The sequence below is a fragment of the Pogona vitticeps genome, chromosome 7 (genome assembly GCF_051106095.1).
Source record: "Pogona vitticeps strain Pit_001003342236 chromosome 7, PviZW2.1, whole genome shotgun sequence".
Classification (NCBI taxonomy): domain Eukaryota; kingdom Metazoa; phylum Chordata; class Lepidosauria; order Squamata; family Agamidae; genus Pogona; species Pogona vitticeps.
Window position 1 is genome coordinate 4,688,249 of NC_135789.1, and position 14,101 is coordinate 4,702,349.

A 14,101-nucleotide genomic window follows, 5' to 3' on the forward strand; every position below is an offset into this window, starting at 1 on the left:
CCTGGGAGGTAAACTCGAGCTTCATTTGCAAGTCTGATTGTGTTCCCATGGAACCACATGCCTGAAGGAGAAAAGCTGCCAGTGGAGGAACAGCTGCATTTCCTCTGAATGTTGATTCTGACCCTACGACCGACCGTGCTCCTTCCTTACCGGTTCCAGGTTTTGAAAGCGTTACTCGCTCTCTTGAAGAGGTAGCCTTCCATCACCACGCCGTTGGGGGCGTCGACGTTGAATTCCACTTTGGAGTCATCGTAGGAGAAGTCCTAAATGAAGCAAACGTATACTGTGAAAGGTATCAAACTGTTGCTGAGTGATTACTCATAGGAGGGAAAGTGGAAAAGGAAGAAGGAACATTTTGTTTTAGCCATAAACCAAAATAACTCTACTTATGTCTACATAGGAGTAAGGGCCAATGGCTCAAATCCAGTTGTAAGTCACGACTGGAGCAGGCCCACTGAATCAGTGGGGAATTTAGTGAGTCAGCTTCTCCACGCGTTTCCTTGATTCAATGGGTTTACTCTAGTTACTACTGGATTTCAGCCAACAAGTTCAAGGGACCATAATCTCAGGTCTTTGGATTGTAGTCTTAGAGATTGTCCGGGTAGGTATTTTTGCCTTTGAAAATATGTTTCATTGCTGAATGGTTCAACAGGATGTAATGGCTACCTTGGTAACAAAAGTGACGAATCTTTGCCCTCCCAAATGTGTTAAAAGTCCCAGGAAAAACTACAGGTCCTTTTCGCTCCAGGATTTGCTGCGGTAGGTGGGGTTGAGCATTACAGCGCCTTCTGCCCTCCCAATGTCTTCACTTCTGCATCAGGAGAGCCTCGGATTAGAGCCTTCTAATAAGCATGAATTTTTGGTTGTGCAAAAAATGTCCTCCATATTTGAAGATGGGGGTTCACAATTGGAGGCTACCCTTCATTGGCTGAATTTCTCAGATTTCAACAAAATCTGAGCTTTGGAGCAATAAAAATAATACACAGTGCTTGAGTTTTCCTCTTCCCTCCTCAACCCTTTTCCTTTTGTGTTGTGTATCATAATCTGTAAGCCTATGGACCGGGAACACTCTGAATATAAGCCATTCTAGAAGCCTTTCTTGGGTTAAAAAAGGGGGTTCAATAATTAGATGGATGGATGGATGGATGGATGGATGGATGGATGGATGGATGGATGGATGGATGGATGGATGGATGGATGGATGGATGGATGGATGGATGGATAGATAGATAGATAGATAGATAGATAGATAGATAGATAGATAGATAGATAGATAGATAGATAGATAGATAGATAGATAGATAGATAGATAGATAGATAGATAGATAGACTTCTCCACACAATTGCATTTGTCACTTGATTCTACCTGCAGGAAAGTGCTATAATGCCCCCCATGCAACCCTTAATTTGGTGGAGAGAGGCCCAGCAACATAGCAGTGGCAAATTTTTACAGGCAACAATAACCATTAACTTAAGTGCCTTTATAGACATGCCATGCACATCAGGAGCCAGGGGGAGGCTGGTTGCTAAGCAACAGACACTTCACTCTCATTAGGATGAGTTATTTCCATGTTGAGAGACTCGGGTGCACTGGGAAGGTCTCATAAGCAAGGGATACGAGGCAGCCTGGGGACGAGATGATGCAGAGGGAGAGGAATGACTCATCGTCCGTCCCTCCCCCCCCCCCGAACGGCAGCCTCAGGCTCAATTAAAATGAGGGATGCTGAGCGATCCCAATTAAGGGCAAAGTGGCTGAGTCACAAAGCCCTCCCCCTTATTGATGTTTGCCCCACAGGAAGGGAAAAGAGGATGATGGTGGCCGGTTGTCTAGTGGAATGGAGGAGGTCAAAATATCCCTTTTGGAGATGGGCAAGAACCACCATTTTGGCGGTTCGTTCCGGTTCGTTTTGCAGCCAAACAGGTGACCAGGGCTTCAAAGCCCCGCCTCCTTCAGCGGCACCCATTCAGAGGCAGCAACCTGGCTTCCCTGCCCCGCCTCCTCTGTGCGCTGCCTCTGAGTGGGCGCTCTGCCAGAGGAGGCGGGGCTTTGAAGCGCCGAGCCGCCGTTCGACCACTTCTGTACAGCAGAGCCATGTCAGATGAGGACAGGCAACCTCCATGTTCCACCAGGTCTTTGTGGGACCTTCATCGTGAACCTCAAGCATGGACGCACAATCATGGACACCGATAAGCTTTGAGACCACGCGCATACGTGACCCTGGAAAGGCCGTACGGCGTAGTGCTTAAGGCTGATCTGAGAAAGAAGTGCTTCGACCAGCTGGAACACAGTCAACACCTAAGAAGCCTTCTGAACATTTAAAACCCAAATAAATATGAAAAATTGACCTCGGCAGCTTTGAGGCGATCGTCCTCTGTTTCTGCACCACGCCAAGGCTCGCCCTGAGAGAAATATGTCCTCCAAGCTTCAGAGAAATGAACCAACCGCTACACCATGGCAATATTTTTTTAAAAAAATTGCAAACCACTGAAAGAAACATGTTCAGCGTGGGGAAAAATATGCACAAACACATTTGGATCAGGGGAAAATGCAGTAGGAAAGTGCAGGCGTTGCACACAATAGGTGTGGAAAACGCTTGCAACCGTTTGAGACGAAATGGGAAACGACACCCGGTGATTTTGTCGGAACAACGGCTAAAGGAATACCCGTGGGAGTGAGCGAACTGGAATACAACTGAGATTAATTTGGATTTTTCCTTTCTTTCTTTCGGAGCGCTACTAGAACGAGAGAGCCGAGATCCAATATGGGAATCAGCGAAAGATACAGAGCTTGGGGTTTTAAAAATTCGCCTTCCATGCCCATCCAGAACCTCCTGCTGAACGCCTCGGTCATCCTTTCGCTCGGCTTGAATATCATTTCAATAAATCCCAGAGACTCTCCTCCTCTTCCAGTCCCCCACTGATATGGTTTTATACCTCCAAGAGAGCTTCAGATCTTGCCCGGAGAGCTTTTTTTTAAAAAAAGACAAGCAAAGAAAAATGACCTCAGACAATTGTTTCCTTGGCAACACCGAATGCCACAGAGCGGGATCAAATTCCAAAAGAGGGCCTCTCCTCTTTCCATTCTTACGATGGAAATGGTGGATCTCACTCCCATACAAACCACCACAGATATTTTTCAAACTGACCAATGAGGAGACAGGGCAAAACCGTCACAAGGACGTTTAATGTTAACGCTTCTAATTCCAAGAGAATATTCCCGATCACCATGTTCGGGTGCGAAAGCTAGACAGTGAAGAGAACTGACAGAGGAAAATGGATTCGTTTGAAAACTAGTGCTGGAGGAGAGCTTTTTTGCGGATACGCTGGGCAGCCAGAAAGACAAACCAGTAGGTTCTTAGATCAAATCAAGCTTGAACCATGTCCGTTGGCAAAAAATGTAGGGATGGAGGCTGTCCGATTCTGGGCGCATCATGAGAAGGCAGGGTTCTCCGGAAAAGACAATCATGCTGGCAGAGATAGAAGGCAACAGGGAAAGAGGAAGAACAAATGTGAGATAGGCTGACTTCCTAAAGGAAGCCATTGGCTTGAGTGTGCAAGAGCTTAGCAGGGCTGCTGAGGACACAACATTGTGGAGAGGGCTCGTTCATAGGGTGGCCATAAGTCGAGGGTGACTTGATGGAACATAAGAACAACTTTTCCAGAGGAAGGATGGGAGGAAGGGAGGAAGGATGGGAAGAAGGATGGGAGGAAGGAAGGAAGGACGATCCCTAGAGGAAAAAACAACAAAGTTCAAAGCCGAGACACTGCTGTAGGCATCATATCAAATTTACACACACACACACACACACACACACACACACAAGGCTTGTGACAAAACCAGAATCTCACACATCACAATCTGGCTTACCCTAATGCACAAACCTGAGCAGAAGGGTTGAAAGGTTCCTTCTCAGAACAGCCTGTTCACAAGCGCGCTCGCTCACTCGCTTGTTCGCTCACTCTCTGTATCTCTCTCTCCTGTTCTATGTGGCGTCTGCCACAATCCTGAACATCAGTCCTGGCAGGTCAACGGGGCATGTGGAGCCACCCATGCATGCGCAGAAGGCAACCGATCACGTTCAATGCGATGGCTGGTTCTTCGATGATGCTCAGAAGATGAGACATCAAAGCAAAGACCAGGGGAGACCAGAACACGGTTGCTTTCCGTTCATCGTTTCATCACGGCAACAGGATTTTCCCATCACCTCCGTTGTAAGTGGTAAAGCACCATCAGGCTCCCTGTCTTTCCATCCCACCTCTAATTAAAATGAGCCAGATGAGAAAACCACTTCTCGAGACAAGGTGGAGGATCACCAACCCTGGAGAGTCCAGGCATCTCTAAATCCTAGAATCTTAGAATCATGGAGTTGGAAGGGGGCCTCTAAGGTCATCCAGTCCAACCCCCTGCTCAAGGCAGGGATCCAAATCAAAGTGTATCTGAACTTATAGTTGTCCAATTTTCTCTTCAATGCCTCCAGTGTTGGAACGCTCACCACCTTCTGAGGTCATGGGGTTCCATTGTCGTACTGCTCTAACAGTTAAGAAGTTTTTTTTTCCCCCTGGTATTCAGCCTCAACCTGACTCCCGGTAGCTTAAGCGTATTGTTACGTGACCTGACGTGGTTATATCAGTCCAATAGCACTTCAACCACAGTGGTTCCATTATGGATTCATAGTTCGGTGCAAACTTTTTGAAGAAGCCTGGAAAGGCCGTATGGCATAGTGCTTAAGGCTGATCCGGGACTTAGAAGATTTCAAGACTCCAACTCGGCCACACAGAGACCACGGGAGGGCCTTGGGCCAGTGCCTCACACAACGTGACCCAACCACGCAGGCCACGGAAGAAAAGGCAGGATATAATGAAAATTAATAAATAAATGAGAAAGAGTGGCTCCTTTTTTTGTCCACACGAGCCACCAACATCCTGAGCATAAGGGGAATTAAAAGTTCCCAGGGAAAACAAACAGTTATGTCGGGCTTTTTATTCCAGAAATTAATTAATCTCTAGAACTCATGGACTTGTGTGAACTGTATGTGAAAATGGGCAGAGGAGCCATTGATTTTCTGCATGCTTACACACATAAATTTGGCCACGCGCCTGCTCCACCACGGCCACGTGGCCGTCAGACCCTGCCAGGGTCTACGGGAAGCCTTTTGTCTTTGGGTGACACTCAATCACACCCACACACGCACGCCATGCGTCGCCCACCTCCTCCCCGGGCGCCCGTCCTTTCGGACTGGCGAAATCTGTCTGGATGCTCCATGGATAAGGTGCAGGATTGGACCAGTCCTCCCAGCGCATGCGCACATTAAAAGGGCTCCTTTTCACCCATGTGCTGCCTTTGCTATGCAAGGTGTTTGGAGTTTTCTTTTTGTTTGTTTCAAACCCCTCCACCAGCTTGGGCATCCATGTGGTTTTAAAATGCCTCTCTCGGTTTTCATTAAACACTGCATTAGAATAATAAAATCTTAGAACTGCAAAGCTGGAAGAGACCCTATGGATCATATCGTCAAACCCCTATTAAGGAGGCATAGGTGGGGAATTGAACTCTCAAACCACTGAGCTATCCAGCATTCACAACCTCAGGCGCCCATGAGTACTAACAGAGGGGTGCAACACCCTGTTTGGGATGCAAGACTCTTCCTACCGTTCCTTTTATTAAAACAACAACAACAACCCATATCTCTCTCTCACTTTGTCGCTGCCCTCCCCTGTTCAAGACATGCAAACTCTGTGGCTTCGTTTCTGCAGTGAATCCATCTCATTTTCCCTCTCCCTCTTTGCCTGCTGCCTTCAGGTTTATGCCCGGGCACAATGTTTTAAACAAACAAAAAAACAACTGTAAATAAATAACTGAATCTTATTCATCCTCATCCTCTCTGTGCGTGATACCTCAAAAGAGTCACAATCACAAGAGACTATTCCCTCAGCTGAGCAGCTTACAGTCTTTAACACGGGGAAAGGCTTGGGGAGGATGATGGAGGCAAGGTGGAAGAGAAAGCATGCATCTATTTTGCTGATAGATCTTGGCAAAGAACTGACTTTGTCAAAGGACGGATCAGAGCCGAAACTTTTGGTGTGTTTTGACTACATCTCCCGTAACACCCCCGCCCCCTTTGGCTCAAAATCCTCCATAACCTGAAAGTCTGATGTTTTCTCAAAAATCAGGTCACAAATTGGCAATTAATGCACCTCTTTATCTGGAATGCCGCGGAGGACACCCAGCTTAGGACGTCAGGCCAAAACAATCTGACGCGGTCTCATGCTGACACACACAACAAACACACCCCGGCACAGCCGCTTCCCTGAGCACCCCCCCCAAAAAAAGAATATGGGGACCAGGGAACAACAAAAACGAAAAACCAAACCAAAACTCGCCAACGTGTAGAGTCAAAAACAGTAAAAACCGAGAGCGAAGGCTGGAGATGCGTGATAGAATCTCATCCATTCCATGCTGGAGACCAAAAGGTAGAACCGTAAGTCGCGAATACACTTTCATACTTAACAAAAAACCACCACCGTCAGAAGCACTGGACCTGCATTCCAAGCTGCCCTTTGGCATCGGGAAAAGGGAAAAGGAGAAGGCGCAGCTGAAGTCACCCCAGAACAGTAACGCTCCGTCCCGTTTGACGGTCTACCAAAGAGACCCAGCCTCCTCACCAGAAGGTACTCCAGCCGGCCAAAGATCTTCATGGCGCCGTTGGGTGAGAAGAGAAGACCAATCTTTCCTCTCCTTGCCTTCCTCGTTCTCCGCCACCCAAGCTATACATCCACAGAAGCTGTGCTCTGCGTTAATTCCCCCCCCCCCAGATCTGTTCCTCGGCCCTTGGCTCTCGTCCGAGCAGACCCGGGATGCTAGGAAAAATGAGCCAAGCGTGCTTTCCCTCTGTGAACCACCTGCCCGTCCCCCTCTCTTTGCCTCCCTGGAGGGGGGGGCGCTACACGACGTCCCTTTCAGCGTCAATCAGCTTAGCGGGCTAATTATCATACAGCTGTCGCCTCGGGATGAAGGGGAGGGAGGCAAGGGAAGAAGCCTCAGAGTTGACAGGGCCAATCCTGCCCCCCCTCACCATCGCATGGCCTTTGACCTTTGGAGACACCGTGAAAGCTTCTTTCTATCCTTCTTGCTTAGACCTGAACCGCAACAAACCCACCAGCCTCGGGATATGCCACCTGTGGCACATGGGGACTCCCCTCGCCACCAAAATTTCGGCCAATCCAAATTCCCCCCAGCTCAGTCAAAGGCGATAAAACAGTGCCATATGGTGGGGTGGGTTGCTTATTTATTTATTTTTAAAACCTCCCTAGTAAATCAACCCAACGGTGACTGCCCTGGAATAGGCAGAGGCTGTCTATGTTCCCATGCATCCGCACGCCGTACAGCAATTCTCCCAGAGGATGCGGGAACTTGTGGCGTTCTCCGTGAATCAAGTTGTACCACTAGGTATTCGTAAGCAAGGGTGGGGGGATTACAGTAAGGAGGGCGCAATGGTGAGAAGTATAGTAAACATGCAGGTGTACATTCATTTCCTATTCCCTCTAAATAAAGGTGTCTTTTATCCTTCACTAAATAAAACAGAATTCTGTTTTATTCATCTTTGATGAATCAGGATCTGACATGGGAAGATGAACATGAAATTGTGTCAAAATGATTCCCCACTGCCACCATTTTTGGCCGTTCCAAGATCGGTTACAACCCATACTGGAAGCGAGAATGTGGCCTCGGGGCCGCAGACATTCCTTGCCTCTGCTTTTTGGAGTACATGAGCAAGCATGTTGGTTGAGCCGAGCAGAAACCATTATTAGCCACGGCAGATCCAAAGAACCTCCAGGTTCAGTGGCAGTGTACCTGAGGATCAGGAAACTGCATTTTCAGGCCACATCTCCCATAATTCCCCACACAGAGTGGGGATTCTCGGACATGTAATCCAAAAAAGTTGCATCTTGAAGTGCTGATCGCATGTACAATAGAAAGAGGTCTAGGGTTCAGGTGTATGCCATTTCTCGTGCCTTTCTCCGGGCAAACAAATTAGAACTTTGTTCAAAAGTAATATACTCTCTCCCAAGAAAACTATACTCCCTGTGCTGAACAATTAAACTGCAGTCCTGCACCCATAAGGACACTGATGTTTGTTATCCCCAATTCTTGGTCTTCGCCAGCTGTTCGGAAAGTCAGCTGAAGGCTATAAAGCCCCACATAAAGGGTTCTTTGGGGTGAGGGGCGTGGTTGGGAGAACAGAAGGGTCCGCTTGGCTTCTGTTTAAGCAAGGCTTGTTTTCCTAAAGGCTGTAAATCAGTAAGGGAACCCTCCCAGTTACAGAAAGAATGTGGCCTCCAGTCCAGAAGACGGTGGTTTGCAAAAGAACAAAGGCGTTTTGGAACGATGGCCATCAGGGAATAAGGTACAACGGGCCTCTCGATAAAAGAGAGAGAGAGGGAAAGAGGGAGGCGTGCTTGGGCGGGCCCATTGAGCAGATCGTATAATCCAGATTTGGGGGTTTCTCAGATCTCCACCCCCAACCGCCCGACTCTTGATCTCCAAATACAGGGAGAAAAGAAATTCCATCACAATCACAATGTGCAAATTCCCACACACAATCCATGGACCTCCTCAGCTCTGAGACAAAGGGGTTGGAGCACTGTTGGAAATATAATATTATGCTTTGTGTCAGAAGAAGGCACAGCTTGAAGGCAACTCCTTGCCGGTCACGAGACGTTCGGACCAAAAGACGGCCACGAAGCCGATCCATCCATCCACGGGAAGCACTGAGGTCCAAATCCAGTTGAAAACGGTGACAGGCTTTGGTTACGGAAGCAAAACAAACTCACCAAAGGGTGCGTAGGTCTGGATGTCAGGGGGAGATCGTTTACGGGGAAAGCGCTCTACACATGCTCAAAGACAGCCTTGCCAATCAGCACGTCAGTTCAGAGAACAACTAACCTAATTTGGGATCTGACAGGAGACCTCAGTGGGGGGGGGGGAACCCTCACGTCAGCCTGGTCTGTTTCTCCTTGAGGAGAGCCACCAAAGACTATGCCGTGAGCAAGACAGCAGGGGAGCAAAGCACTAATAGCCTAGCCTGCAGTTCCATAAGCCCTGGTGGGTACAAACAATCAGGAAACACCCAAGCTGCTACTCACCTGCAAAAGAGTCTGGGCGGGCACACAAGCCACGGACGAGGAGGGAGAGAGAGAAAAGGAGAGAAAAGAGCGTTACAGGGGTTCGTCAGTTTGCAAAGAAGATCAAGATGGTGGGAGAGGACAGAATAAATACAGTAATAACCACATGCCGTCAAGTCAACTCTGACTTATGGTGACCCCTTATGGTTTCCTTGGGTGGAGGGGCTCAGAAGCGGTCTACCATTTTGTTTTGGAAATCTACACCATCCCAGGACATCCCCAGGAGGAAGGGCAGGGGGAAACCACTTCTGAGCACCCTCTACCTGGAAAATCCTGGAAAGGGTCACCAGTAAATCAGAACAGACAACACATGAGTATTGATTGTTTCTTCTGAACCGATCTCTCCGTGTCAGCAGTTCCCATCATTTTTCAAATTTCAATTTTATTTTATTTTTTTGCATCCCAAACCCTGCTTTTGGGATTTGTGTCATCCGGATCCTGGAAATCCTATCTTTGCAAGAATTGGTCTCCCTTCCCTCCAGCCCTTGGAGCCGCCCCGTAAACCAACTTGCTGGTGTGTGTGTGTGTGTGTGTGTGTGTGTGTGTGTGTGTGTGTGTGTGTGTGTGTGTGTGTGTGTGTGTGTGTGTGTGTGTGTGTGTGTGTGTGTGTGTGTGTGTGTGTGTGTGTGTGTGTGTGTGCACCCGCCAGCCGCTGGGCTGATTTAGGAGCCCAGCGAAGGCCATCTGGCAGGGGAAAGGGGGGGTAGGCCGCCCAGCTGGACAGATGTGTGGGAGGCGGAGAAAAGGAAAGCCGTTGCCTCTTGAGACGTGGCGGAGAACTGTGGGAAACCGGATCCCATCTCTTCCTCTTCTCCGCCACCGCCAGACGCAAAGCGCAAGGATATAAAAACACCATGTCACGAGCGGTGGAAACTTCAGGACGCTTTCTGGGAAGGAAGTCCCAGAAAACCCAAGAAGATTTACTCCCTTGTAAACTGGGCTTAGATCGGGTTGCATGATTCTGTTGGGGACAATTTCTCATCCTCATCACCATCATCACAACAAAGAACCTATATATATTATATACAAAACTATTATATACAATAACAACCGTAGACCTGCACAGCTGGATGAGACCCAATGGATCATCTAGTCCAGCCCCTGTCAAGGAGGCCCAGTGGGGGAATCGAACCCCCAACCTCCAGCTCTGCAGCCAGATGCCTACACCACTGAGCTATCCAGCAGTTCTTATCCTACATCAGCAGCTCTCTAAGCAAGGTTCCAGGAATCAAAACGCCATAAAATGATCAAAACCAGTGCTTCCCAACCTTTGGGTTCCCCAGATGTTCTTGGACTACAACTCCCAGAAGTCCTGGCCATCCCAGCTCGTGGTGAAGGCTTCTGGGAGCTTTAGTTCAAGAACATCTGGGAGGACCCAAGGTTGGGAGCCATCGGTATAAAATGAGGATAACACTATGTCCACCATCCTATTGGCCCTATTGTAGGGTAGTCCTATTGAAATCAGTAGGATTTACATAGGTGTTGACTGTGGATCTACGCTTTTGTGTAGAGTCTGGGCTCAACTGGAATGCTGAGAGAAAACAAATCCAGGTCTCTGGTTTTTCCCCAGGCACGACAGCTCTTTCTTCCCCGCCAGGCGTGCTGGGCGACAGGATGGCAGCCACTGGGGAGCATTGGTAGCAAGAGTGATGATGGCGACAGGACTCTCCCTGGCTGGTCAAAGACCCCACCGCCGCCGCCACCACCCAGCTGCTCACCGGACAAGCCAGTCCTGCAGGGAAGGAAGACCGGCGGAGTCCTTGCCCCCTCAACATGACGTAGAAACAGAGGTAGAGGATCTGACCCCCCCGTGCAAGGCCCAGCTATTGACTAAAGGTGGTGATGGACTCACCCGTTGTTGAATGAGGGCATGCTTGTGTTCCATCTCTCTCTTCTCCACAGCAGAGTCGATCACCAACTGGTCCAGCTTCACGGAAGAAAGTGAAGAAACAAAATTCGGTAACTGAAAGGATTAAGTTTCTGTCTTTTCCTTTCTTCTCTTTAGTCTCCTGTTGGGTTCAGGTCCATCCACTTCCCGGACTTAATATTGTTCCTGTCTCATTGGCTTGCTTTCCACCTCCTCGGGTGAAATATGGCAGAGATCCCTCAACTGTTTTTTTTTGGGGGGGGGGAGGAGCTGGTCAACACAATTCCAATTTTGAGACCATGTCAAGGACACCATCACAAAATGGCTGCCGCGTGAGCAGTGCAGAATGTGAGGTTTTGCTCCCTCATAAGATGGCTGCTCTGGGGGTTCCCAACTTTGGGTCCTCCCAGATGTTCTTGGACTAGAACTCCCAGAAGCCTTCACCATGAGCGGTGCTGGCCAGGATTTCTGGGAGTTGTAGTTCAAGAACATCTGGGCGCCCAAGGTTGGGAAGCACTGGTTGATACGACTACCCACCCGACTTGAAAATTTACCCGTGGACTTCCACACACCTTACCTACGCGTAAGGTTAGAAACAGAAATGCAAAGCCCTTAGGTAGGGTGAAACACTGAGGTTTGCAGAAATTAAAAAAGAGGAGGAACCTGTAAGGAGGCACCCCCCTCAAATAAAACAACCAGATCAACATTCCTACAGAATCCTCTCCAACCAGTAAGGAATTGGAAAACTGGGTGGACAGAAACATAACAGGGCAATAATGATCTTTTTATTCTCCCAAGCCCTCTAAATTTTGGCACCCTCTAAATTTTGGTGCCCAGGGGCTAAGCCCCACTTGGCTGGCTCTAACTGAGAGCCTTCCACCCTTTCAAAATTTTGGCCCACGACACCCCCCCATCCACCCAACCCAGAAGCCAGGCTGTCCTACGAAGCAAGCTCTCCTCTTATTGAATCTGGTGTTGATGGTTTTTTGGTCTCCGTTTCACACCCTGCTTTGCGGGGCCCTCCTCGTTGCGTTTGCCGTTGTCGGTTGGCCGAAACACTTTGGTTTCTGCCCCTTCTGAGCCAGGCTGAAGACATCAAGGGGGACAGAAAGAGAGAAATCTTCCTGGCAGAGAGCCGGGGGATAGCCGCCACGTGAGAGCCCTTGGGGATTAGGGTGTCAAATCGCTCTGAGGATTAGCTGAGCAAGATCTTATCCCCTGGGTTGACACGAGAAACGTGAGCGGCCGCCGGCCGCCCTGCAGGCTCAAGGCTAGGACAACCCAGGGGTTGGAGGCGTCCAAGCCAGGAGCCGAAAGGATCTCTCATCTACAAAGCCCGTCGGCTACAGCGTGATCTGTCTCCTTATCTCTGAACCTCCTGGGCACCAACCCAGAAGCTATTTTCATTTTGTTTACGCTCAGGACAAACGTGAGGCAGCGGGCCGACAAAGACCTCAACCGCAGCTCACACCTTTAAAAAACAACCACGACCGAAATACTACGGCTAGTCGCAGCAAGAGTAGACCCATTGGCCTAAATCCTGCTACTTGGCACAGTCAATTGCACTGGAGGAGTGCAATCGGGAATCGACGCAAATTTGGAAAAGCAACTCCGCCATAAAGTCTACTGAATCCAATGGGCCTACTTTAATTTGGTACAGTAGGTCATCGAGTTAGGCCCATAGAAATCAACAGAACGGGCAGAAGGGTTGACTCGCTAAACCCCCATTGATTCAGTGGGCCTGTTCGAGTGTGATTTACTACACTAAGCCACGTGATTTGGGCCCCTGGAATCAACTGGAGTATAGGAAATCGCCCGGTGTCAATCATGATGATTCAATGGGATTGCTCTAGTGGGAGCTATTGGGAATATCCTGGCCATAAAAGGCAACAAAACTAAAATTGTAGATGGCAGAAGTTTTTTTTTAAAAAAAAAAGCATCACATGGACATTATTTCACAATAGATAGAATTTTAGAGGTCTTTAGAGGTCGTCTATGCTAACGCCCGACTCAGTGAGAAACTCTTCCTTTCTAGCATGTCTTGACAAACGGTTGGGTAGCTGTTCCTTGATTTGCTCCCATCCCAGCACTGAAATGTTGCAGGTCTGGGGGGTTATTTTGGGACTACAATATCCAGGATTACCTAAACAGCACAGGCGGTGGCTTCTAGGAGGTTGACACCCACCAACGTAACTTTTCCAAGCTGTTGCCTTGAGCGAAGGAAAGCCCGCAATCTCCCAAGGACAGAAAGAGTGTGTAACAATAGTATCCCACTATCTATGGGAGATGCTGAAAATGGCTGATAATAGTGACCGCTATACATAGCATGGTCTCTGGCTCCTTCTAGTGGCCAGTTCTGGTAACTACATCATGGAAATACGGTACATATTTCTCGATTTTTTTTTCCTTTCAAAAATTTGAATATTTTCAAACGACAGGTAAGTGAAACCGCAGTTACTGATCTCACAGATATGGCTGTCCTGCTGTTTTCATTTAGGTTAAGATCTTAGCCAAACTAGCAAACTGATTCCGAAATAAGGTGGAAAGCGCCTGCGATTCTTAAAAAGTGGAATATGAGGAAATCCACCATCACCCTTCCCATGTCTCTCCCCTCTTTCCTCCCTCTTTCCTCATGTGGCCGCCTCTCACCTCGGTAGCCAGCTTCTTCATATAGGGATCCAGCTCGTGAAGAAGGCTGTAGCCTTGCTGGAAAAATGTGTACTGGGCATGCATAAAGGATAACATCTGAAAAGACAAAGCAGTAAGGTTTGATTGTCAACAGAGGTACAGGGGAAGCATCCTCACATCTTTCCATCAAATCTGATCCACCCACTTGACACTCGGTGGTTTAGGTCTCTGGCTGCATAGCTGGGAGTTTGAATCCCCCACGGGGTCTCCTTGACAGGAGCCGGACTTGTATATTGCTTGGGTCTCTTCCGGCGTTGCAGTTCTAAGACTATTATTATTATTATTATTTTATTTAAAAGAAGAATCGTCAGAGGAGCAGGTGACAGAGAAAGGGATTCCATTGACTAATTGTGGGCCTTGAATTTA

The 14,101-nt window shown here is 48.4% G+C and overlaps 1 protein-coding gene across 1 annotated transcript in view; it reads right to left on the reverse strand.

The window, feature by feature from the left end:
* Positions 1 to 14,101, reverse strand: part of ACAP3 (ArfGAP with coiled-coil, ankyrin repeat and PH domains 3) — a 99,682-nt gene that overhangs the window by 29,135 nt on the left and 56,446 nt on the right. Inside the window, exons 8-11 of the mRNA XM_072977615.2 lie at positions 13,697 to 13,792; positions 11,033 to 11,107; positions 9,142 to 9,153; positions 151 to 263 (exon numbers count right to left, since the gene is read on the reverse strand). Coding sequence (XP_072833716.2) covers positions 151 to 263; positions 9,142 to 9,153; positions 11,033 to 11,107; positions 13,697 to 13,792 — 296 coding nt within the window. The remainder of the gene's footprint in view (positions 1 to 150; positions 264 to 9,141; positions 9,154 to 11,032; positions 11,108 to 13,696; positions 13,793 to 14,101) is intronic.